The sequence below is a fragment of the Bufo gargarizans genome, chromosome 2 (assembly GCF_014858855.1).
Source record: "Bufo gargarizans isolate SCDJY-AF-19 chromosome 2, ASM1485885v1, whole genome shotgun sequence".
Classification (NCBI taxonomy): Eukaryota; Metazoa; Chordata; class Amphibia; order Anura; family Bufonidae; genus Bufo; species Bufo gargarizans.
In genome coordinates, this window is record NC_058081.1 from 287966762 (window position 1) to 287992368 (window position 25607).

Consider the following 25607-nt stretch of genomic DNA (forward strand, 5'->3'; position numbering starts at 1 on the left):
TCTGTCCACCCTACCTGCCCCCTGAACTGTGACCTCCACAGCAATCCGCTCCCTTAACAGTGTAATCCACACTACCCCTTTAAAGCTGATCTACAGCAGTGAAGAAAAATGGCTGGGTTGTTATGGAAACCTGTTGTAAAACTGTGAGTATGTGGAGACTAAGTGCCTGCTTCTATTGACTGATAAGGGTCATGTGACCAGGCATTTTTTTGGAAAATATCTCAGGAATGGTACGTGCTAGAGAGCTGAGAACCAGTCTAAAACCTTCCTGGACACCTGATGTACCTGTGTGCGAAATTTTGCGATTGTAAATGCGATGGGGCGGATTCCTTTAGCAGACAAACACACAGCTTTATATATTAGATTTTTAAGACAAAACAACCACCTTTGCTTTAGCTTCCACTACCCTACCACCAATTTTTACAACTTTTGCTAGACTGGATTAGCTCTCAAGGAACACAGTTTAACTAAGGCTTGACTACAGTATAAAGTAGTAAAGGCTGGAACTACCTAGTTATAATTCAGCTTTTCACAAATGTTAATTAGTGGGATTTCACTGGCACCTTTCTAAAGAACTCAGTAAAATAGACCAATCATAATATGGACTACATCTGCTTTAACCAGCATACTGTATGTGTTCCCTGGAGTGCAGACAGCTGCAGCCCTTCTCCCAGTGCTATTTCTGACACATGAGATCATGTGTTGTACAGATAGGTCATAAATATCTGGCGTGGAACCAGCCATCACTTATATATAAAGCCACACAACTCCAGCAACTAAATCTGAACAGAAAAATCTGAAAATTCTTCCTCTCAGACAAAAGTTACTTGCTGTACTTGCTTTTGAAAGCCCCAATTACATGTTTAAAATCAAGACCATTAAAGGACATCTGTCATCATTTTTTAACCTATGAAACTGTGTGCCCTGTTACATGTGCTCCTGGCAGCTGAAGGCATCTGTGTTGGTCCCATGTTCATGTGTGCCCACATTGCTGAGAAAAATATTGTTTTATTATATGCAAGTGAGTCTGTAGGAGCAACGGGGGGGGGGCTGTTACACCTAGAAGATCTTCTCTCTCCTCAACTGCCTCACCCTCTGCACTTTGATTGACAGGGCCAGGCAGGAGTGATCACTTTTAGACTGCCAGGTCCTGTCAATCAAAGTGGATAGGGCGCGGCAGTTCCAAAGAGAGCGGAGCCCCTAGGTGTAACGACAATGCCCCGTTGCTCCTAGAGACTAATTTGAATATATGAAAATTAATTTTTCTCAGCAATGCGGGCACATATGAACAACACAGATGCCTTCAGCTGCCAAGTGCACATGTAACAGGTCAGCCAGTTTCATTAGTACAAATCTGCTGACAGATGCACTTTAAATCGACCAGAAATTCTAAATGATATGCTGACATAATTATTTAAAATTTATGCATTCACTAAAAATACTGCATCTGCAGTAAAGTGGTATTGTAGTGGCCAGGTTTTGAAAATATTTAAAAAAAAATTTGACCCAAGAATTGTGATAAGGATTTTTCACTTGATTGATTATTCAGGGACTACCCAGATGTTTGATTAGCTTAGAAATACATTTGTCCTACTGCACAAAGAGATGTGTCCCAATCAATCACTGATACAAAGGATGCCTTGCCATTGTAAATTAGAGTAGGGGTCATGTGGGCTGCTGAAGCCAATGACTAGCCATACATTCTTGGAGGCAACTGTTTATATGATCTTACTTTTCTATATTTTTTTAATTTATACTGAATAGGTCACAATTGAAGCTTCAATAGAAATGGATTTAGGTGTAATTATTGATGATAAACTAAATTATAACATAAAATGCCAGTCTGCTATATCATAGGCCAACAAGACGTTGTCATGTATTATCTTGAGCGCACTTTTGGGCACCAGTTCATAAAAAAAGGTATCAGAGAGCTAGAGAGCGTATAAAGAAGGGCAACCAAATGAATCTGAGGTATGGAACACAGTTAACAAAACTAAATGTATTCACCCAAGAGAAGAGATGCTTAAGGGGAGATACACGTTTGTAAAAATAGGCCCTAAAATAACCTGGTATGTGATAAATTATTTTTTTCGCTGACCCAACATGGAACAGGCAGTCATTGCTTACAGTCCGAGTCATAATGTTATGGAATATTCTCCCACAGACATTGGTAGGCTGAAAGTGTGGACGGGGATATTGTTGCTTTTCTTTTTGTACCCAACAATGTTGGCCCCAACTGGGGTGTGTTTTTTTTTTTTTTTTTTACAATGACCGTAAGATTGTAATAATTGCTGCACTAGAAAACCATATCAGTTAAAAAAAAAGGTAAAAAAAAAAATCAAACAATTTAAATCACCTCCTTTGCCTAGAATAAAAATAAACAAAAAATAAAAAGCATAATGACCACGGGCATCATCGTGTCCCAAAATCTAAAAATATTTATCCCATACAATGAATGGGGTAATAGAAAAAAATCCCCATCAAAATGGACAATTCGCCTTTTATTTCATCGCTTCACTTACCTGAAAAATTAAATAAAATGGGATCATAGTCCCAAATGCTACAAAATGGTTTCACTAAGAACTACAGATAACCAGGCCCTTACACAGCTCCAAAGATGTAACTATAAAAAAAAGTTATGGTAATGAAAAGAAAAAAAAAGGTCAAAGTTAAAAAAAAATTGTATTAGATCTTGTGTGAAGGCACATTTTTGTGGGATGAGTTGACATTTTCATTGGCACCATTTTTTATCATTTGATATGTTTATTAGGAGGTGAGGTGACCAAAAAAATTGTATAGTTTTTATTTAATTTTTTATTTGTATAGGGCCTATAGTGTCTACTTTTGTTTACATGTCTATGACTATGCATACAGTGATAGCTGTCAAAAGGACCACCCACACAACTTCTAGGCATGTAAAAATTGAAACAAATAAAAAAAAACATTATACAGATTCTTCTCTCACAAAATTTTACATCAATCTGCTAAGCTTCTCCTCCTCCACAACCTGCTGCCTGCAGATTGCACTGCGTTTTCATGGTATCAGGTTCTCTTTAAGGTCACTATAGGATATGTCATGCAAATATGTTTACAAACTTGTTAAAATGTGTCTTATGTACAGTACAGACCAAAAGTTTGGACACACCTTCTCATTCAAAGAGTTTTCTTTATTTTCATGACTATGAAAATTGTCGATTCACACTGAAGGCATCAAAACTATGAAATAACACATGTGGAATTATATACATAACAAAGTGTGAAACAACTGAAAATATGTCATATTCTAGGTTCTTCAAAGTAGCCACCTTTTGCTTTGATTACTGCTTTGCATACTCTTGGCATTCTCTTGATGAGCTTCAAGAGGTAGTCACCTGAAATGGTCTTCCAACAGTCTTGAAGGAGTTCCCAGAGATGCTTAGCACTTGTTGTCCCTTTTGCCTTCACTCTGCGGTCCAGCTCACCCCAAACCATCTCGACTGGGTTCAGGTCCGGTGACTGTGGAGGCCAGGTCATCTGGCGCAGCACCCCATCACTCTCCTTCATGGTCAAATAGCCCTTACACAGCCTGGAGGTGTGTTTGGGGTCACTGTCCTGTTGAAAAATAAATGATGGTCCAACTAAACGCAAACCGGATGGAATAGCATGCCGCTGCAAGATGCTGTGGTAGCCATGCTAGTTCAGCATGCCTTCAATTTTGAATAAATCCCCAACAGTGTCACCAGCAAAGCACCCCCACACCATCACACCTCCTCCTCCATGCTTCACGGTGAGAACCAGGCATGTAGAGTCCATCCGTTCACCTTTTCTGCGTCACACAAAGACACGGTGGTTGGAACCAAAGATCTAAAATTTGGACTCATCAGACCAAAGCACAGATTTCCACTGGTCTAATGACCATTCCTTGTGTTATTTAGCCCAAACAAGTCTCTTCTGCTTGTTGCCTGTCCTTAGCAGTGGTTTCCTAGCAGATATTGTACCATGAAGGCCTGATTCACACAGTCTCCTCTTAACAGTTTTTTTTAGAGATGTGTCTGCTGCTAGAACTCTGTGTGGCATTGACCTGGTCTCTAATCTGAGCTGCTGTTAACCTGCGATTTCTGAAGCTGCTGACTCGGATGAACTTATCCTCCGTAGCAGAGGTGACACTTGATCTTCCTTTCCTGAGCGGTCCGCATGTGTGCCAGTTTCTTTGTAGCGCTTGATGGTTTTTGTGACTGCACTTGGGGACACTTTCAAAGTTTTCCCAATTTTTCAGACTGACTGACCTTCATTTCTTAAAGTAATGATGGCCATTCGTTTTTCTTTACTTAGAATTTGTATTATGGCAAGAAAAAAGCAGCTAACAGTCTATTCAGTAGGACTATCAGCTGTGTATCCACCTGACTTCTCCACAACGCAACTGATGGTCCCAACCCCATTAATAAGGCAAGAAATCCCACTTATTAAACCTGACAGGGCACACCTGTGAAGTGAAAACCTTTTCAGGTGACTACCTCTTGAAGCTCATCAAGAGAATGCCAAGAGTGTGCAAAGCAGTAATCAAAGCAAAAGGTGGCTACTGTGAAGAACCTAGAATATGACATATTTTCAGTTGTTTCACACTTTTTTGTTATGTATATAATTCCACATGTGTTAATTCATAGTTTTGATTCCTTCAGTGTGAATCTACGATTTTCATAGTCATGAAAATAAAGAAAACTCTTTGAATGAGAAGGTGTGTCCAAACTTTTGGTCTGTACTGTATGTGAACTACAAAATGTCCTTGTAAAGATGAAAATACACTGAGTAAGGGCTCATGCGCACAACTGTGTTTTTTGTCCGCATCCGATCCACATTTTTGCTGGTCAGATGCGGACCCATTTACGTCAATGCGGCCAGTACACAGTGTGGAATTACTATTGGATGCTACCAGTAGCTGAAATAAGGCTGATTTAAACCAAATGCTTTAAATATGGGTCCCTCTGAAGGACCTCCAACAATGTTATGTTACAGAATATCAGACTAGGAGTAAGTGTAACTACGGGTGGTAATGCTCAGATATTTCTCTTTAAAAATCAACAAGAATCAAAATTGACTGCAGAATGACATACAAAATCACAGATCGTGAACACAGTTCTTTAATTTAATTATCCTTTCCATTAGAAAGGTTGACCACTTTTTTCAACTTTATACCTACAACTTGTGTGCTATTGAAATCATGACACCTAACCCTCTCCCCCTCCCTCCCCGGAAGGCACTTGAGTCCATAAAATGACTGCTGATGGAGGAACATGTGACCAAAAGCATTTTAATACCTCCAATAAAACACACTGCTCATATGCTCATGCTTAGTAGTCGCGAGCCCTGTGGTTCTCTAGAGGAGGCATGATGATGTGTTTGGTCACATGTGCAAATGATTCTATGGACAGGAGGGGAGCCGTCTGGACTGAAAAAGTTGCAATAAAGATGTATTAGTAAGTGACCTATAATGCACGGTAATATTCCCATGTATTGAGTTGCAATAAGGGTACTTTCAAACATGCGTTTTTCTTTTCCGGCATTGAGTTCCGTCCTAGGGGCTATATACCGGAAAAGAACTGATCAGTTATATCCCCAAGCATTCTGAATGGAGAGTAATCCGTTCAGGATGCATCAGGATGTCTTCAGTTCAGTCTTTTTGCCTTTTCAGGACAGAGATAATATCGCAGCATGCTGCGGTTTTATCTCCCGCCAAAAAAACGTAACACTTGCCTGAATGCCGGATCCAGCATTTTTTTCCCATAGGAATGTATTAGTGCCAGATCTTGCATTCAAAATACCAGAATGCTGGATCCGTCCTTAAAAATGTGAAAAAACAAAACGGATCCGTTTGCCAATATAACAAACGGACAGACGGATCCGTTCTTGCAATGCATTTGTAAGACAGATCAGGATCCTGATCAGTCTTAAAATGCAATCAGTTTGCATACGGTTTGCCGGATCCGGCAGGCAGTTACGGTGACGGGACTGCCTGCCGGATTCCTCTGCCGCAAGTGTGAAAGTAGCCTAAAGTGGACAACCGCTTTAATTCTAAATGGGATGTTCCACGAAAAATATTCTACAGTTTTCAAACAAGCACCTGGAAAGAGATTGTCATGTACTATATTACTATATTATGTTTGATTTTAATTTTTTACAAATCCTTTTACTAAACACATTGAAAAAAAAACATGTTTTAACCCTTTAGTGACCACCCATAGGTGTTTTTACGTCGGTCACTAAGGGGCCTTAGGCTGGGCCACCCCTTTTTTACGGAGGCCCAGTCACATGAGAGCCGCGGCCCTGCTCTAACAGCCCGGACCGGCAGGAGTGCCGATTCGGGCTGTTTAACACTTTACATGTCGCGGGCAATGGCGCCCGCCGCATGTAAAGTGCTGACAGAGGGAGCGGACTCCCTTTGTCTCCCTTTGTTTGCCGATGTGTTTGAAGGCTACCTGGCATCTGTTGTAGGCCCTGGTCCCGGCTGTAGTAATTTGCAGCAGGCTGCGCCTCTCTGGTGCAGCCTGCTGGTCAATGTTAGAATAGCATTGCCATTAAAATGCAATGCACTATAAGGATAATGCACTGCATTTTAAAAGCAATCAAAATACTGTCTGTTATAGTCCCCTTAAGTGGTAGAAAAAATTAAAACAGAAAACCACATTAAATTAAAAAATTCCATTAAAAAAAATACACTTTTTTTCCATTGAAAAAAAATATCCCCCATATGTTTGGTATTGACGCATCCGTAACGACTACATAAATATCACATAAATTATCTCCAACGGTAAACGCCGTAAAAAAAAAACAAAAAGAAAAAAAAATGTTAATTTATTCTTAATAGCCACTGAAAAAAAAAACTTAATAACAAGCGATTAAAAGACGCCATTTACTCGAAAATGATACCAATGAAAAATACAAGTCGTCCCGCAAAAATCAAGCCCTCACACAACCTCATAGGAAAAAAAAATTAAAAAGTTATGGGTCTTGGGAAGCGGCAATGCAAAAACATGTTTTTCTTGGAAAAAAAAAGGGGGGGGGGGTTTTATTGCAAAAAATAGTAAAACGTAAAACTATATGTATTTGGTATCACTGTAATCGTACTGACCCAGAGAATAAAGAAAAAATGAACGCTGTAAAATTTATAACGTAGTGGCAGTATTGCTTTTTTTTCCCCATCTCCCTCCCAGAAAGAGTTAATAAAAGTTAAGCATAAAGTTATGTGTACCCCAAAATGGAGCCACTAAAAACTAAAACTTGTCCTGCAAAAAACAAGCCATCATAAAGCTATACAGACGGACAAATAAAAAAGTTATAGCTCTTGGAACACGACGATGAAAAAAGGAAGAAAAACGCTTGGTCAGTAAGGGACCAAACAGGCTTGGTCACTAAAGGGTTAAACATACGGTTTATACTTGGCAATATAGCCACGTGTATCCTTGAGATTGCTGTGCAGTATATTCATTCAGTAGATCTTGCCTACTATTACACTACATCTTCCTTTCCCTGGGCTTGAATGATCATAACTATTCATGCACTTTGAAACTGAACTTGGTTGTGACATTTGCTGACCCGATAGTTCTTGTCCAAGTTCAGTCTTATCACTTTTACCATTTGAACAGGTGTTGGTGTCATAGTATCGGCTATAAAGAGATTGGGCAGGGATAGTCACTGGCACATATTACTGTAGATTTGAAAGGTTGATGTAGTGTTCCAGTTAATGATATAAAACTTGTAACTTTTGGGTTACTGTACTTGCCAGTGTTTTTAAAGCCAGCCAAACCAGGTAATAGGCTATTTCTTAATTCATACCATTGTGTACCGCATTTGGAGGGTGTTATTCCCATGGCACAGCTTCAACAGTTTGAAGCGATACTTTTTAAAGGCTAAATGCCATATAGTTCATTTGTGATATTTATGAATTTTAAATGTAATACTGTGTACTGTAAAGTTAATGTGGTAGAATGCATGTATTAACAATCACATTTTACCTTAAAGGGGTTATCCCATGAATAATGCAAAACATGACATCCAGACATCATAAAGTACATGACAATATATTTCTAACACAGCTAGAACCAGCCCTGTACCTCACATGTCTCCAGAGATCTCCCCATTCATTGCTCTGCTAGATTTATATCAAGCTGACAGCTCAAGGGGAGTGTATTTTCTGCTGCAGCTAAGGGGGCGTGTCTCAGCTCCCCCTATCAAAGCTTAGGGGGCGTGTCTCAGCTCCCCCTATCAAAGCTCAGGGGGCGTGTCTCAGCTCCCCCTATCACAGCTCAGGAGGCAGTTAAAGGATGAAACTGAGCATGTGCGGCCTTCTCAGTGAGCAGGGCAAAGAAAGAATACAGATACATTTTATTGAAGAATTCAGTAGCTATACAAAACTTTTAATTCAGATCCACATGCTGGTTTGAAAACTGTAGAATATTTTTTGTGGGACAACTCTCACTGTGGCCCTACAGTAGAATGAATGGATTTTTAAAGAGCTACAGTAGAATGTATGGATTTTTAAAGAGCTACGGCCACCTGAACTTTGGGTGCCTACTTTGTATGTAAAACGTAAAAAGAATGTATATAACACATAATTAATGACATTTGGAATCATTATTTAATAAAATAGTTCAGCGTGTAGGTAAGCTTTAAAGAGGACACACACCTTTGCAACTATTTTTGTATTGCATTTAAGCATCTGAAATAAACAACTGAGCAATACTGCTTGCTTTGTATTCAGCTCCTATGCAGACCTGTGTTTCTCCATGGTAACAAATATAACCCTGTGTGTGCCATGTTTTAACCATTTTGTCCCTCTTAAAGTTAACAGTATAGAGCCAGTAGACAGAGTAATATACTGTAGCTATATTTGACAACGTTCCCTACTCTGCTGATGTCTAGTGTTTGACAAGCGTATACTTGAGAAGACTTTTTTTCAGACTACTGCCTCCCCTTGTAATGTTTTGAGATGCGTCTATTTTTGTCTTATGCAAGTGAACAATCAGTTCTTGAAGTTGACGTGTTGGAAGCAGGAAAACCAGGCAAGCATACAGCTCCAAGCAACTTAGACAAGAGCCAAATTATGATAGCTTGACGTTCATGTCAAAACATCTTCAAAGGAGCAGGTCTTGTGGGGTGTTCCCAGTATGATATGGTTTTAGTACCCACCAAAAGTCATTCAAGGAAGCAGAACCGGTGACCTGGCAGCATGGTAATGGGTGCACAAGACTTACTGAGGCATGTGAAAAACAAAGGCTAGCCCATCTGGCCTGACCTCACAGAAGAGCTTCTACTATTGCACATGCTGAAAAACTTAACGACTAACCATTGTTTCATTTTTTCCATGACTTAATAGTACAAGCAATGATTAAAAACCTTTAATTAGTAATATGTCTTAACTGAAAATCATAATTACAAAAAATGGAGAGGCAATAGTAGATGCATGACACAAGAAATAAACTGCAATTCAACATTTGGATGTCTCAGTAGAGGGCCTGAAGAGAACAATATCTCGGCAGTAGAAAATGTCTTAAAAGGGTTTTCTGATACTTACTGTAGATATTGATGGCCTTTCCTTAGGATATGTTGTCAATATCAGATCAGTGGGAGTCCAATAGCCCACACCCTCACCAATACCTGTTTCAAGCAGCCACCAGAGCTGGAAATTGTACATGTTACAGAGCTGGAAGCAAAAGGTTCCTTCCACTTTCAATGGCCATACCAACGTACTGCAACTCAGCTCTCATTCAAATGTACACTGTTCAGTACACTGATGCTGGAATTTACACAGTGTATGGAGCCTTCCGTCAATAGTATAGTTTCCAGCATCAGTGGCTGCCCGAAACAGCTGCTTTGTGGGGGTGCAGAGTGTAGGACCCCCATTGCTCTGTAACCATAAAACGATTATAGATGGGTATGACAGGCACACTCTCATATGTTGCTGCATGGAATAAACACAGAGACGATGATGGAGTTAAAAATTGTGTGTTTATTTATATAATTATTATAATTATTAAAATTTTGGCAGAAATATTGTTGGGGGTGGGGGGGTCTTCTTTCTTGGATGGCTGTGTTGGGATTTTGGACGGATATTCAGTTGGGATGTGTGAGAGTATCTTAGTTGTAGTTATTAGCCATATTTATCTGTGCTGAATACATCCAATGCATACATTCATAGAGTGTCAAGTGTTCAATTTGGTGTTGGGTACATAGGAGGTTAGGTACACAGATGTATAAAGGTTTGCTGAAGTGCTAGGTGTGTGGATATTCATGCCGGGTGACTCTTGGTTAGGTATTAGTTGGGTATTGGGTGTAGTAGAACCTCAGTGCGATAAGTGAACTTCAGTGGGAACATGTGCATGTGTATACAAAATGGTTGGACTTCCACTGTTTCCTCAGGATGCTTGTTCTGGTAGTGGATTTCTTATGACAGTCTTGTAGTGATCATAAAAAGTCATATAAATGGGTCCATGAATTGGAGGAAAATATACAATGTGAAAATAAAAATATAAAAATAGGATTGGAGTGGAAGTGATAAATATAGTTCCACTTTGTGTCCGTTAAAATGTTGAATAGATGGTACTTTACCGATTCGCTGTGTTCTATTCCGCTTATCCGTTCGCTTTCTTTACCCTGCAAGGACCTACAAAGCGTCTCACGTGGTCCGTTGCGGGTGTGTTTTGGCATCTCACGTGACAGGGTGGGGCAACACGTCACTCCTGGCGGTGGTTGTGACTGGTCCCTAGATTTAGGGCGGGAATTCGCTTTCGGAGTGTTGAATCACAGCCCCGGAGAGAGGAGATAGAGGTGCTGGTAACACAGCCGCCTGCAGAGTTTTGATGTCCGCCTGATGATGCAGAGCCAAACGGATCCGTCCTGACTTACAATGTAAGTCAATGGGGACGGATCCGTTTTCACTGACACAATATGGTGCAATTGAAAATGGATCTGCCTCCCATTGACTTTCAGTGTAAGTCAAAACGGAACCATTTGCATTATCATGAACAAAAAAAGATATTTTTATATATATATTTTTTGTTCATAGTAATGCAAACAGATCCATTCTGAACCGATACAAGCATTTGCATTATAGGGGCGGATCCGTCTGTGCAGATACCAGACGGATCCGCACCTAACGCAGGTGTGAAAGTAGCGTTATAGACAAATATCTTTAAATTTAAAAGGGTTGTCCAACCCTTTTCAAGTGATGGTCTAGCCTCAGGACAGAACATCACTATCTGATCGTCGGGGGTCCAAGGCGCTGTGCTTGGTAAGTTGTGAGAAGGCCACGGTGCTCACAGGAGGGCCGGTGCCTTCTCAAACAGCTGATCGGCAGGGTCCCAGGTGTCGGACCCCAACTGATCAGATACTGATGACCTATCCTGAGGATACGTTATCAATATCAAAATCTCAGAAAACCCCTTTAAGGTCAAAATTAAAGATAATGGCTGCCTTTTTGAGCTGATCAAATATATCTGAGATGAAAGGTAGAGGATATCAGTTACATATAGCGTAGTCAATACAGGCATGAAGATCACCATATTTCTTGGCGGCAAAAAATCCAGAAGCAGCCAGGGACCTGTACGGACAAATAAATGGATTCTCCAGGGTCTTCTTGATATACTGCTCCACCACTCTGGTCTTTGGGAATCTTAGAACTGGGAACTAATTCACTACAACAATCATTTTCTTGATGAGGCGCAAAAACATCATAAAAAAAAAAAAAAAGTATCAGTAAAACATCAGCAAATTCACAATACTCAGCAGCCAGACCCTGGAGACCAGTGGCAGTGACTAAAACCGCTGAACTAAACATCTCTCTATACAAGCCTTAGCCCATTGTATTAATCCTCGTATGAATTCTGCAGAAGCTCAATCAATTTAGGGAGGGTCAACCAAGGATACCCCAAAATAATTGGACAGGAAGGAGAGTGAACTAGCAGAAAAGAAACAGTTTAACAGTGGATACTCCCTACTGACAACTTAAGATCAGGAGTGTGAAATCTTACGGATCCTGAAGATAAAGGGATGCCATCCTAAAGAACAAAGGTCAATGGGTTTCTCCAGAAGCACAGTGTTAATCCCCAATCTTTTGACCACATCAAAATCTAAACTATCTGCTGCACATCAGAATCAACTAAGCTTATCCTTCTCTGCCTTGGAGAGCCAGAAGAGACCCAGTTGCATTGTTTCGTCCTCCGTCATGCTAGGATAGGAGACTTCAACTAAATAACACAAATCAGTCTCCCTCTCTGACCTCTCTCTGATACGCCTGTCAAGAAATTAGGCTGTTAAGAATCACACAGAGGAAATTGTACCATGGCAGGCTTCACCTGGTCATAGAGGCCCAAAAAACATTGAATATGGAGGACGGTGTCATTCAAATCACTAGCAGTAATCTGTCTAAATCAGGGATGCTCAACCTGCAGCCCTCCAGCTGTTTTAAAACTACAACTCCCATCATGCCCTGCTGTAGGCTGATAGCTGTAGGCTGTCCATGAATGCTGAGAGTTGTAGTTTTGCAACAGCTGGTGGGCTGCCCTGTGTTTTAAAACATGAAGATAAGCTGCAGCAGGGTCTTCACAGAGGACCCCTAAAGCTAAGTGAAATGCATCCACTTTGTAAAGCAGGATCTCTATGCCTAAGGGTACTTTCACACTTGCGTTTTTATTTTCTGGTATTGAGTTCCGTCACATGGGCTCAATACCGGAAAAAAACAGATCAGTTTTATCCTAATGCATTCTGAATGGAGAGCAATCCGTTCAGCATGCATCAGTTCAGTTAACGTTTTTTGGCCGGAGAAAATACCGCAGTATGCTACAGTTTTCTCTCCGGCCAAAAATCCTGAACACTTGCCGGAATGCCGGATCCGGCATTATTTTTCATTGTAATGCATCAATGCCGGATCCGCAGACCTTTAAAAATGTGAAAAAGATGAATACCGGATCCGTTTTTCCGGATGACAACCTGAAAGACGGATCCGGTAGGCAGTTCCGGCGACGGAACTGCCTGGCGGAATCCTCTGTCGCAAGTGAGAAAGTACCCTTAGACTAAATGCCCAAGACAGAGGATCCCCTTGCAACTGAGTTGTAAAAATTTCAACTCTTTGGGCCAGATTTATCATGACTCTGACAGCTCACTCCACTTTGACATATGGCTAAAGTCAGTTTTAGCCAAGTCAGATCTATGATCGGCCCTTTAAGACTGTAATAAATGTGGTTTGACGGTAGCAGTTTATCTGTCAGTAAGCAGCTTTACAAAAGTCGCACGTCTTTACGAAAAAGTCGCACGTTTTTACGAAAAAGTTGCATGTTCTATTAAAAAGTCTCATAAGATAAGCATGGTCCTCACTGGTGTGAAATTGCAACTTTTTTGCGACTTTTTAAATAGTCCCAATAGTAAATCTGTCTAGAGATTCAATTACATAAGAAAACACGCAGACTTTCAGAAAACTGGCGAGCATAGTGCAGAGCAGAACAAAGTCGCAAATTTGTGCGCAGTTTTAGCGTTTGGGACATTTTTGGGGACTTTTTCACTCCATTATTCTGACCTGAGCTAATGATAAATCTGGCCCTTTGTGTCTTTGACCCTGAAGATCTAGGCCTCAAAGAAAAATACATGTTGCAAGCTCTCAAAAAATGTTTAAACTGAGAAAAACTGTTTAGTAAGTTCATACAAGTTTCAGGAAAAGCTGCAGGAAAAGCATCATCTCCCTTCAAAATTGCCAGCAAATTGATCCTGAGAAACATTTTGCATCACAGAACACAAGACCTGAGTCTGTTCGTACTGGGGTCAGACTGTTTCTGGTGGGGTTGGGTATAATGTAACAACAATGGTTGAGTGCAGAACTGGACTTTACAAATAACAATGGCCTTCCCCAAGTCCTAACAGAGGCTCGTGATACTCTGAGACCCCCAGGACTTACAGTATGGCTGAAATGCACAACAACTGGGTAGTCACAAAAACAACATATATGAAACATGTAGCAATACTGACAGAAAACAAGACCCTAAAACAAACTGGGGGAAACTAGGAGCTGAATGCTGAGGGTCACAGTAGGAGGCTATTATCTAGCAACTACATGGACGGCAGACAGGTAGATAGCGGACCAAAGTACGAACAGAATGCACCTAGCAAACGTTATATCTGACAACCAGAATTGTGTAAGGCCTGAATACATATAGGCTAGACAATCTGAAACTCCAGCCTAATCAACCAGACAAAGCTAGGTAATAAACAAACCCAGATTCAGAGCTACTCAAACAAACCTAGGTGCACATAACTAGCTGAACATGAAGCAACAGGAAGACCCCTGTTGCTGGTAACATGAAGGTCATGGTCCCTAGCTTCAAGGTGTGCACATGTATTTGGATGCGTGAATGTCTGTAAGTTTGGGTATGTGTCATAAAAATCTGTGTTAGGGCTTATTCATACATTGTGATTTTGTGTGCATAAATATATTTTTTTACACAATTTATTTTGCAAAATATGTGACAAAACCACATTGGGTAAATATGACATAACACCACATTTAAACAGTATGTGCTACTAATTATGATGACGTTTGTCCAAAATACAGGTGAGGTTGCTTTCACATGTGCTGAATGCAGCTGTCTTCTTGTCATGCGGCCAAACCGTACAACCGTTTTACTGTAAATTGCTGGTGTGTTGGAGCAGTTTTTGCCAGGTGAAACAAGTTAAAAGACCTTGTTTGTGGCTACAGAAAGTGTGCGGCAAACAAAACGTAATTGCCCACATTGCAAAAAACCTCACTGAATCACTGCAGCCACATCTCGATAGCATTACAAGAAATCTCTTTAGCCTGAGCTGGGCCCTATGCCTATGAGGTTTTACCAGAAATCATTGCAGTTTTTAAATTGTTAATGGCCAAACAGTGTTTCAGGTATACAGCAGTTTGGGCTGTCAGGGGTGGACATGCCATGAATGTCTGCTATGGAAATAAACCATCAAGATAAAGTGTGTATTGTAGTGTACAGCTGCATTCTGCTGGCTTTACACCAGAAATCTTTCAGCATTCCTTGCTGGCTCAATGTCTCCACATGGTTTGCTCTGGTGATTTGTATCCAGGGAAGTATAGTCTTTATGTCAGGCACTATCAATAATAGCAGTGGCAACTGCCTGCAATATAACCTTGGCATATGATACTATTACATCAGGGGGTGGAAATACTGTAGGCCATTGACATACTATTATGACTTTCCAGTGTTATTTAAGTGATGGTCTAACACTTAAAGGGAACCTGTCACCAGTTTTATGGTGTCCTAACTAAGGGCAACATAAATAAGTGACTGATTCTCTTAGCAAAATGCTGGATCACTTTCTTTAATTGACCCAGTCAATCTGCCAACATCTTGTATTGAAAAGCTCCAGCTCATAATGATGAGTCCTGAATATTCATGAGCTCCTGACTCTCCCCGCCTGCCTGCTGCTGATTGACAGTTTTTTATAGTATAAATCAGCAGCAGGTGGGCAGGGGAGTGGCTATAGCTCTGAATTAAATAAACGCTGGACTCAATGACATCACACTGGACTCAAATCAGCTCATTAGCATGCGGCATCTTTGTGTGTATATTATGAGGTAACCATCTGTCACGCCAGTAAGTGAATACATCTAAGGTACTTTTTAGTAGTTAATGATTGTATAAAATTTGTTAGATTATAATCAAATATCCACATGACAGGTTCCCTTTAAGGCTGGACAACCCCTTTAATCTGGTTATAAATCCCAACTGTACACAGTAATATGCAAAATAACCGTGGAGCCCCAGTTATGGGTCTTGAACACAGTGAAAGACAGATATCCCTCAAAGGAAGGAAAACCGAGAAAAGGGGTGTCCCCATTACAGAGATCACCATATTAAGTGGCCCCTATGTCAAGATCCCGCTCTTATACAAGCTTTAAGGATGTGACGAGGAAGACCTAAGCCAATTATCCATCCACAGACAGCTGTTTCGGGGTGTTGCCCCTCATCAGTGTGGAGTAGGATTCTGGCTAACCGGGAGCAATGCCTTGGAGACTACTCAAACAAAACAATAGCTGACCTTAAGGTTGAGTTCACACGAGCGTGTCCAGATAAGGTTCGGATGCATTGCGGCAAATCTGCGCGAGTAGGTACCCAATTGCAGTCAGTTTTGACTGCGATTGCGTTCCATTGTTCAGTTTATATCGCGCGGGTGCAATGCGTTTTGCACGCGCGTGATAAAAAACTGACTGTGGTACCCAGACCCGAACTTCTTTACAGAAGTTCAGGTTTGGGTTCGGTGGTGTGTAGATGTTATTATTTTCCCTTATAACATGGTTATAAGGGAAAATAATAGCATTCTTTAATACAGAATGCTTAGTAGGTGGTCAATTGAGGGTTAAAAAAACTATAATAATCAACTCACCTTCTCCTCTTGATTGCGTAGCTGCCGGCCTCTTCATACTTCTTTAATCATGAGCTGCCGGCTAAAGGACCTGTGGTGACGTCAGATCACATGGTCCAGCACCACGGTGATGGATCATGTGATTGGACCATGTGATATGATGTCACCACAGGTCCTTTAGCTGGCAGCTCATGATTAAAGAAGTAAGAAGAGACCGGCAGCTACGCGATCAAGAGGAGAAGGGGAGTTAATTATTTTTTATTTTTTAACCCTTAATTGACCACCTACTAAGCATTCTGTATTAAAGAATGCTATTATTTTCCCTTAAAACCATGTTAAATAGTGAATAGACAGTCATCTTAGCAACCATGTGTGAAAATCGCACCGCATCCGCACTTGATTGCGGATGCTTGCGATTTTCACTCAGCCCCATTCACTTCTATGGGGCCTGCGTTGCGTGCTAAACACACAATATAGAAGCATTCTGTATTAAAGAATGCTATTATTTTCCCTTAAAACCATGTTAAATAGTGAATAGACAGTCATCTTAGCAACCATGTGTGAAAATCGCACCGCATCCGCACTTGATTGCGGATGCTTGCGATTTTCACTCAGCCCCATTAACTTCTATGGGGCCTGCGTTGCGTGCTAAACACACAATATAGAGCATGCTGCGATTTTCACGCAACGCATAAGTGATGCGTAAAAATCACAGCTCATGTGCACAGCCCCATAAAAATGAATGGGTCCAGATTCAGTGCGGGTGCAATGCATTCACCTTCCGCATTGCACCCGCACGGAAATCTTGCTCGTGTGAACTCGACCAGCTACAGGTTATTACTACCAAAAACTATATACATACTCACATTCTTTATAGCAGCACGCGAAGGCTATTTAGATACCCATTCATGTACATGTTACATTATGTGTGACAGATGTTGTCCTATGTCACTTCTCAATGTAGATGTCAAATTATTTGTAAAAGTGCTAGCAGCAAAGCAGACTCCTTATCTGTTATATATCAGTATGAAAAGCATATACTGGGCCATATACATTGTTTTTACAAATTCCACTATTCACAGCAGAACAGTTAAAGGGGTTCTGGAGTTTGTTTAAACTGACGATCTATCCTCTGGATAGATCATCAGCATCTGATCAGCGGGGGTCTGACACCCGGGACCCCCGCCGATCAGCTGTTTCAAGTGAATGGAGCTTAGCCCCGCCCAGGCCAGTTGATACTAGTTGTGACGTCACTAGGCCTGCGGTAAACAGCGAGAAGGCCTTGACGCTCCTGGAGCGCCGCTGCCTTCTCAAACAGCTGATCGGCGGGGGTCCTGGGTGTCGGACCCCCGCAGATCAGATGCTGATGATCTATCCAGATGATAGATCATCAGTTTAAACAAACTACAGAACCCCTTAAAGGATATTTTCATAATTGCATTGTTAATTCCGGTACTGAGATCCGGCAGATGATCTCAATACTGTTAAACGGATCTGTTTTGATTTTGCACATCAGGATGAATCCATTCTGTTAGGATGCAGTTGTGTGAATTAAAAAAACGAAAAAACGGATCGATCATTAAATACATTGAAAATCAATGAGTGGTAGATGCGCCACCATTGACTTACATTGTTTTCAGTGACGGATCCATTCTTTTTTTTATACCGTTCTTATGACTGGACACAAAAATGCAGCTTGCAGCGGTTCTGTGTCCGGTCACAAAACGGAATGCTGCCGGAACGGAAGGCATCTTGATGCATATTGAACAGACCTCTTTCCATTCAGAATGCATGTGGACTAAACGGAAATGTTATTTTTTTTCCAGTATTGAGATCCTCTGCCGGATCTCAATACCGGAAAACAACTGTGAATGGGCTAATAAAAATGGTTCTCTTCCCTGCTAGCATCTACATCTAGTTGCTGCTATGCAGTGAAGTAAGGATCACCATGCAGAGACCTATCTGTAGGAAGAGTGACTGAGCTTGTGTGACCAGCAGCACTTAAGTCAGTAGATGTGCACGTTGCTATATACTTTTAACACTTGTAAGCTTGCACATCAAATCACTCTGGAAGTTCAGAAATCAGAAATCTAGTATCCAGTTTTAAAGGGAATCTGTCACATATGGCTATGCTAAACAGTTCACAGCACTAGGTAGGGGCTGGGAAAAAACAGGACAAACATTCTTTTTGTGGAGCTTTTCTTATCAGGAGTAGTGTGAATATGAACTTTAATTCTTCATTTCTTACACAAGTCCTGATGAGAAAAGCTCCAAAAAAGATATGGTTGTCCTCCTCTCCCGAATCCCTACTTAGTGCTGTCAACAGTTTAACATGGTCAAAACTGCTGTCAGATTCCCTTTAACATCCAGAACATAGTCAGCTCGCCGGGGATACAAAGGGAACATACACTATCAGCTCTCACCACTGACAGTGTAGAGATGGCAGCAATACAGGGCACTAATATATATATGTATATATATATATATATATATATACTTAGCTGAAGATAATTAGGACATATAGACAGATAGTGGGTACAAAGTGGCTAAAGTGTGTAAAGTGAAGATGCTGCAAACTATAACGGCATGAGAAGTTTCTAAATGAGAACTGCACTTTTTGTACCAAGACAGGCCCAGTGAAACTACAACCCCATGGGTGACTTAACCTGATGATTTTGTGAAAATGACAGATGACTGGAATTAACTACATACATGACCCCTGTATATCAGTAATTGCTATGATACAATAAAGAAGTGACCTTGATATACAGTCTCGCACAAACACTTCTCCCACATCTTCAACATTTAGTGATAACCGCTTCTTACTGTGACAGCATAAAAGGGAAAACAAGAACTAGGTCAACCTGTTCTTTACTAGGCATAAAACAGACAAAGAAGTGAACTGACTGAAAAAGAGACTGTGCCGTGCATGGCAATGAGACTTCAAATACTTCTCACTAGCTGTCCGAAATTATATGGCAATGCTGTCAAAGTTAGAACAGATGCAAAATTTGAAGAGAATCTGTTACTTAGATGGAAACAACTGACCGGCAGAGGGATGGGCTGTTTAACATACTCTCTACTTAGGCCCCTTTCACACGGGCGAGATTTCCGTGCGGGTGCAATGCGTGAAGTGAATGCATTGCACATGCACTGAATCCGGACCCATTCACTTTTATGGGGCTGTGCACACGAGCAGTGATTTTCACGCATCACTTGTGCGTTGCGTGAAAATCGAAGCATACTCTATATTGTGTGTTTTCCACGCAACGCAGGCCCCATAGAAGTGAATGGGGCTGCGTGAAAATCACAAGCATCCGCAAGAAAGTGCGGATGTGGTGCGATTTTCATGCACAGTTGCTAGGAGACGATCGGGATGGAGAGCCGATCATTATTATTTTCCCTTATAACGCGCGTGATAAAAAACTGAATGTGGTACCCAGACCCGAACTTCTTCACAGAAGTTCAGGTTTGGGTTCAAGGTTGTGTAGATTGTATTATTTCCTCTTATAACATGGTTATAAGGGAAAATAATAGCATTCTGAATACAGAATGCTTAGTAAAATAGCGCTGGAGGGGTTAAAAAAAATAAAAAATTATTCAACTTACCTTAATCCACTTGCTCGCGCAGCCGACAGACAGAAGAGATGCCGGGCTGTGCGAGCAAGTGGATTAAGGTGAGTTAAATGATTTTTTATTTTGTTTAACCCCTCCAGCGCTATTGTACTATGCATTCTGTATTCAGAATGCTATTATTTTCCCTTATAACCATGTTTTAAGGGAAAATAATACAGTCTACAGTCGTGGCCAAAGGTTTTGAGAATGACACAAATATTAGTTTTCACAAAGTTTGCTGCTAAACTGCTTTTAGATCTTTGTTTAAAGGGACACTGACAGGCCCAAAAAGCATATTTAGGTATATATATGACAGTACAGGTCATATAAAGTGTATTAGAATCATCTAAGTATCCCCCTCTAACACCGCCCCTTGGGCAGATTGAACACGATGAAAGCAGGTTATAAAACTTATTTTTACTGTATTTATAAGGTGGACAGGGGGGATACTTAGATGATTCTAATACACATTATATGACCTGTACTGTCATATATATACCTAAATATGCTTTTTGGGCCTGTCAGTGTCCCTTTAAGTTGTTTCTGTGATGTAGTGAAATATAATTACACGCACTTCATACGTTTCAAAGGCTTTTATCGACAATTACATGACATTTATGCAAAGAGTCAGTATTTGCAGTGTTGGCCCTTCTTTATCAGGACCTCTGCAATTCGACTGGGCATGCTCTGAATCAACTTCTGGGCCAATTCCTGACTGATAGCAACCCATTTTTTCATAATCACTTTTTGGAGTTTGTCAGAATTAGTGGGTTTTTGTTTGTCCACCTGCCTCTTGAGGATTGACCACAAGTTCTCAATGGGATTAAGATCTGGGGAGTTTCCAGGCCATGGACCCAAATGTCAACGTTTTGGTCCCCGAGCCACTTAGTTATCACTTTTGCCTTATGGCACGGTGCTCCATCGTGCTGGAAAATGCATTGTTCTTCACCAAACTGTTGTTGGATTGTTGGAAGAAGTTGCTGTTGGAGGGTGTTTTGGTACCATTCTTTATTCATGGCTGTGTTTTGGGGCAAAATTGTGAGTAAGCCCACTCCCTTGGATGAGAAGCAACCCCACACATGAATGGTCGCAGGATGCTTTACTGTTGGCATGACACAGGACTGATAGTAGCGCTCACCTTTTCTTCTCCGGACAAGCCTTTTTCCTGATGCCCCAAACAATCGGAAAGAGGCTTCATCGGAGAATATGACTTTGCCCCAGTCCTCAGCAGTCCATTCACCATATTTTCTGCAGAAGATCAATCTGTCCCTGATGTTTTTTTGGGAGAGAAGTGGCTTATTTGCTGCCCTTCTTGACACCAGGCCATCTTCCAAAAGTCTTCACCTCACTGTGCGTGCAGATGCGCTCACACCTGCCTGCTGCCATTCCTGAGCAAGCTCTGCACTGGTGGCACTCCGATCCCACAGCTGAATCCTCTTTAGGAGACGATCCTGGCGCTTGCTGGACTTTCTTGGACGCCCTGAAGCCTTCTTAATGATAATTGAACCTCTTTCCTTGAAGTTCTTGATGATCCTATAAATTGTTGATTAAGGTACAATCTTAGTAGCCACAATATCCTTGCCTGTAAAGCCATTTTTATGCAACGCAATGATGGCTGCACGCGTTTCTTTGCAGGCCACCATGGTTAACAATGCAAGAACAATGATTTCAAGCATCACCCTCCTTCTAACAGGTCAAGTCTGCCATTTTAACCCAATCAGCCTGACATAATGATCTCCAGCCTTGTGCTTGTCAACATTTTCACCTGAGTTAACAAGACGATTACTGAAATGATCTCAGCAGGTCCTTTAATGACAGCAATGAAATGCAGTGGAAAGGTTTTTTGGGGATTAAGTTAATTTTCATGGCAAAAAAGGACTATGCAATTCATCTGATCACTCTTCTTAACATTCTGGAGTATATGCAAATTGCTATTATAAAAACTTAAGCAGCAATTTTTCCAATTTCCAATATTTATGTAATTATCAAAACTTTTGGCCACGACTGTACACAACCCCAATCCCAAGCCCGAACTTCTGTGAAGAAGTTCGGGTTTGGGTACCAAACATGCCGATTTTTCTCACGCGCGTGCAAAACTCATTACAATGTTTTGCACTCGTGCGGAAAAATCGTGCATGTTCCCGCAACGCACCCGCACCTTTTCCCGCAACGCCCGTCTGAAAGAGGCCTTATGGTGGATTCTGTGGGGCACATTTATTAAGACTGGCGTTTTAGACACCGGTAATAATAAACGCTGTAAGCTGGCGGTGGTTCCGTCAAAGTTATGGTAGAGGTGCACGTATCTCCATAACTTTGGCGCAACCAGCGCCAGTTCTAAATGTAAGACAGCTTCCGAGCGGTCTTACATTTAGACCTTTTTCTATGCCTAAATCGGGTGTAGAAAATGTTGTATGAGATGGGCCTCCTAGTCCGTCCCCTTCTCTGTCCATGACGCGCACACTTATTTAGACCTGGCGTGAGCTAGGCGATGTCGCAGATTGCCGCACAACTAGTTCTTGCGTCGCAATCTGTGTCTGAAATATGCCTAAGGCTACGTTCACACTAGCGTTTCTATTTTCCAGTATTGAGATCAGTCATGAGTCTCAATACTGGAAAAAAACGCTTCTGTTTTGTCCCCATTCATTGTCAATAGGGATAAAACGCAACTGAACAGTATGCTCCAAAATGCATTCCGCTCCGTTCCCATACCGGAGAGCAAACCACAGCATGTTGTAGTTTGCTTTCTGTCCTGGGATGCGGAGCAAGACGGATTAGTCATGACCCACAATGCAAGTCAATGGGGACGGATCAGTTTTCTCTGACACTATCTGACACAATAGAAAACGGATCCGTCCCCCATTGACTTCCAATGGAGTTCATGATGGATCCATCTTGGCAATGTTAAAGATAATAAACCGGATCCATTCATAACGGATGCAGATGGTTGTATTATCAGTAACGGAAGCGTTTTTGCGGAACCCTGCCAGATCCAGCAAAAACGCTAGTGTGAAAGTAGCCAAATTTAGGCATATTTCAGAATGAGAAATGACCCCCTATATGCACGTTATAGAACATAAAATGGTCCATCTTTGACAGCTCATCTCGGGGAGTTGCTAATTTTTACTTTCAGTATTAAATAGTGTACAATATCTTTATCTGTCTGTAATAGTCAATTTACCAGTTTTATTAGGTTTCCATTCACAGCATAAGGCCCCATCCACACAACCATATTTTTGATCTGCAACCGATCCGCATTTTTGAGGGTCAGATGCAAACCTATTAATATCAATGGGGCTTCAAACAATGCGGAGAGCACACCGTGTGCTGTCTGCATCCATATGTCCGTTCTGCGCTCCCGAGAATAGGCATTTGTAATAGTGCGGGACCTGCCGAAGGGAAAAGTGCAGGATCCACACAATCGGTGTCCATGTGTTGTGGATCAGTGTTGGACACAGTCTTGTGAATGAGGCCTAACCGCAATTCACTCCATTCAAGTTTCTGGTAGTTTTAGTAGGTCTCATGCACAGTAGACTGTACAGAGGCGCACGTGTTGTGTCCAGCCAATTATTATTTTTTTGCAGAGTCGGACACAAATGCATGCACAGGTCGGGCGACTATAGCCTGATAGCACTGGACAGAAAAACCCTGCATACAGCGTTTTTAGATCTAGAGCTATTTGACCTCTGGTATGGCAACTGATGAGCCAGAGGATTATGAACTATCCCATACAAAACGATGGGATCAGTTCTGTCAGTTTCCCTATGACATTTCTGTACCACCATGGAGGGAGAAAAAAGGATGGCCAGATATACGTGAACCCGGCCTGCGTCCTCTGCGGTTGTGCCACTGTGCAGTACTCTGATGGGTATAGTGGGTTGAAATGCAGTAATACATCATGTAATCAAGCAAGCAACTATTTTTCCTAATTCATTTGCACAGAATATTTGGGGCATATAGAGGTATAATAAATATGTGTGTCCTTTTACAGCTAGGGACAAAAAATAACCATGATCTACCAAACTCCTATAAAACATCACCTTTTCATATGTGCTCTGAAACACCAGAAAAGAGAAAGTAAAAAAGTCACATCTCATTATCATAGGATGTAAATTGGTATAAATACTGTGACTGCAATTCATAATGTCGAACACAAAATTCCTAGGTCAAGAGAAAGCTAATTGCTTATAAAGTAAGGGAGACATTTATCAAAACTGATGTAAAGGAAAACTGGCTTAATTGCCCATAGCAACCAATCAGATCCCACATTTCTTTTTTTTCCAAAGGAGCTCAGAAAAAAGAAAGGTGGAATCTGATTGGTTGCTATGGGCAATTAAGCCAGTTTTCCTTTACACCTTTTTGATCAATTTCTCCCTAAGTTATCACATTGCTCCACCAACATGGCCATCAATATAAAAGTCCTGGAAAAAACTTTAAAGACTCCATTTGTCACTTCCATACTGCACTTATGAAAATGACATGTTGCTTTGGTAAACAATGGTGACACAAAATATCAATGAATACATGCACAATATGCATGTGTTAATCTGTTCTGCTCGTATGCCTGGTTCATTAACCAATACAATCCTCCTACCTGAAATATCACAATTTGGATTTGCTTTTCCTGAAGATTTCTCAGTTTTATATTGCTTTTTGTAGAGAAGATGTGGCTTGCTGTGTTCATCTTCATCATGCTCTTCATCATCATACTTCATCAGTGGTTCTAAAAAATATTCGCCATCATGTGCTTTAAAAGTGCCAATCTATATAACGAAAAAGGCCCATGCTCTCATTAGAATTGCACTGAGTTTTAGCAAATGCTTAGATTTTTGTACAACGTGTTATTTTAACTATCTTACATTATGAACTTCCTGAATTTCTTCTTGATTAGCATAGTGCTGTGTAACTACTACAGTATATATATATATATATATACACACACACACACACACAGATAAAGGTTCCATTGAGACGAGCTGAAACGTTGCATGGGTGAATAAAGAAGTCCACTTTTTCTTTTTCATACCAAAGTGCGGCCTACCATTCTTTACTTTATTGCTTGGGGGTCCTAGTCCAGGATTCATCTAGGATTTGCAATTGGGACCTGCACCTACATATTACGCCTACAGGAGCTTTTATGACATCCCATTAAAAATCCACAGGCATTAAAAAAGACTTGTCCCTCCTTTACAGTAAGGGTCCATTCACACGTCCGTTTTTTCTTTCCTGATCTGTTCCGTTTTTTGCGGAACAGATCAGGACCAGATCTGGACCCATTCATTTTCAATGGGTCCTGGAAAAAATCGGACAGCACAATGTGTGCTGTCCGTTTCCGTTGTTCCGTTCCGCATGTCCGTTTAAATATAAAACATGTCCTATTCTTGTCCGCAAAATTCGGATCCTGGTACAATACAAAGGACAATACGATGTCATTCCGTATGTCCATCCGTTTTATGCGGAATCCGTTCCTGGAAACACATAACAAATTATTTTTTATTTTTTATTTTTTTAATTTTTTTTTCAAAGAAATCCAAACAACTTTATTTGATTATTGAACTTTATACATGTTTCCGTTTTTTGCGGATCTGCAAAAAACGGATGACATACGGAAACAT

At 41.0% G+C, this 25607-nt stretch overlaps 1 protein-coding gene across 2 annotated transcripts in view; it reads right to left on the reverse strand.

Moving 5' to 3' along the window:
* The window catches only part of ADAMTS20 (ADAM metallopeptidase with thrombospondin type 1 motif 20), a 252346-nt gene that overhangs the window by 197917 nt on the left and 28822 nt on the right, over positions 1 to 25607 (reverse strand). For both annotated transcript variants that reach the window (XM_044280361.1, XM_044280362.1), the window contains exon 3: positions 24587 to 24755. In XM_044280361.1, coding sequence (XP_044136296.1) covers positions 24587 to 24755 — 169 coding nt within the window. The remainder of the gene's footprint in view (positions 1 to 24586; positions 24756 to 25607) is intronic.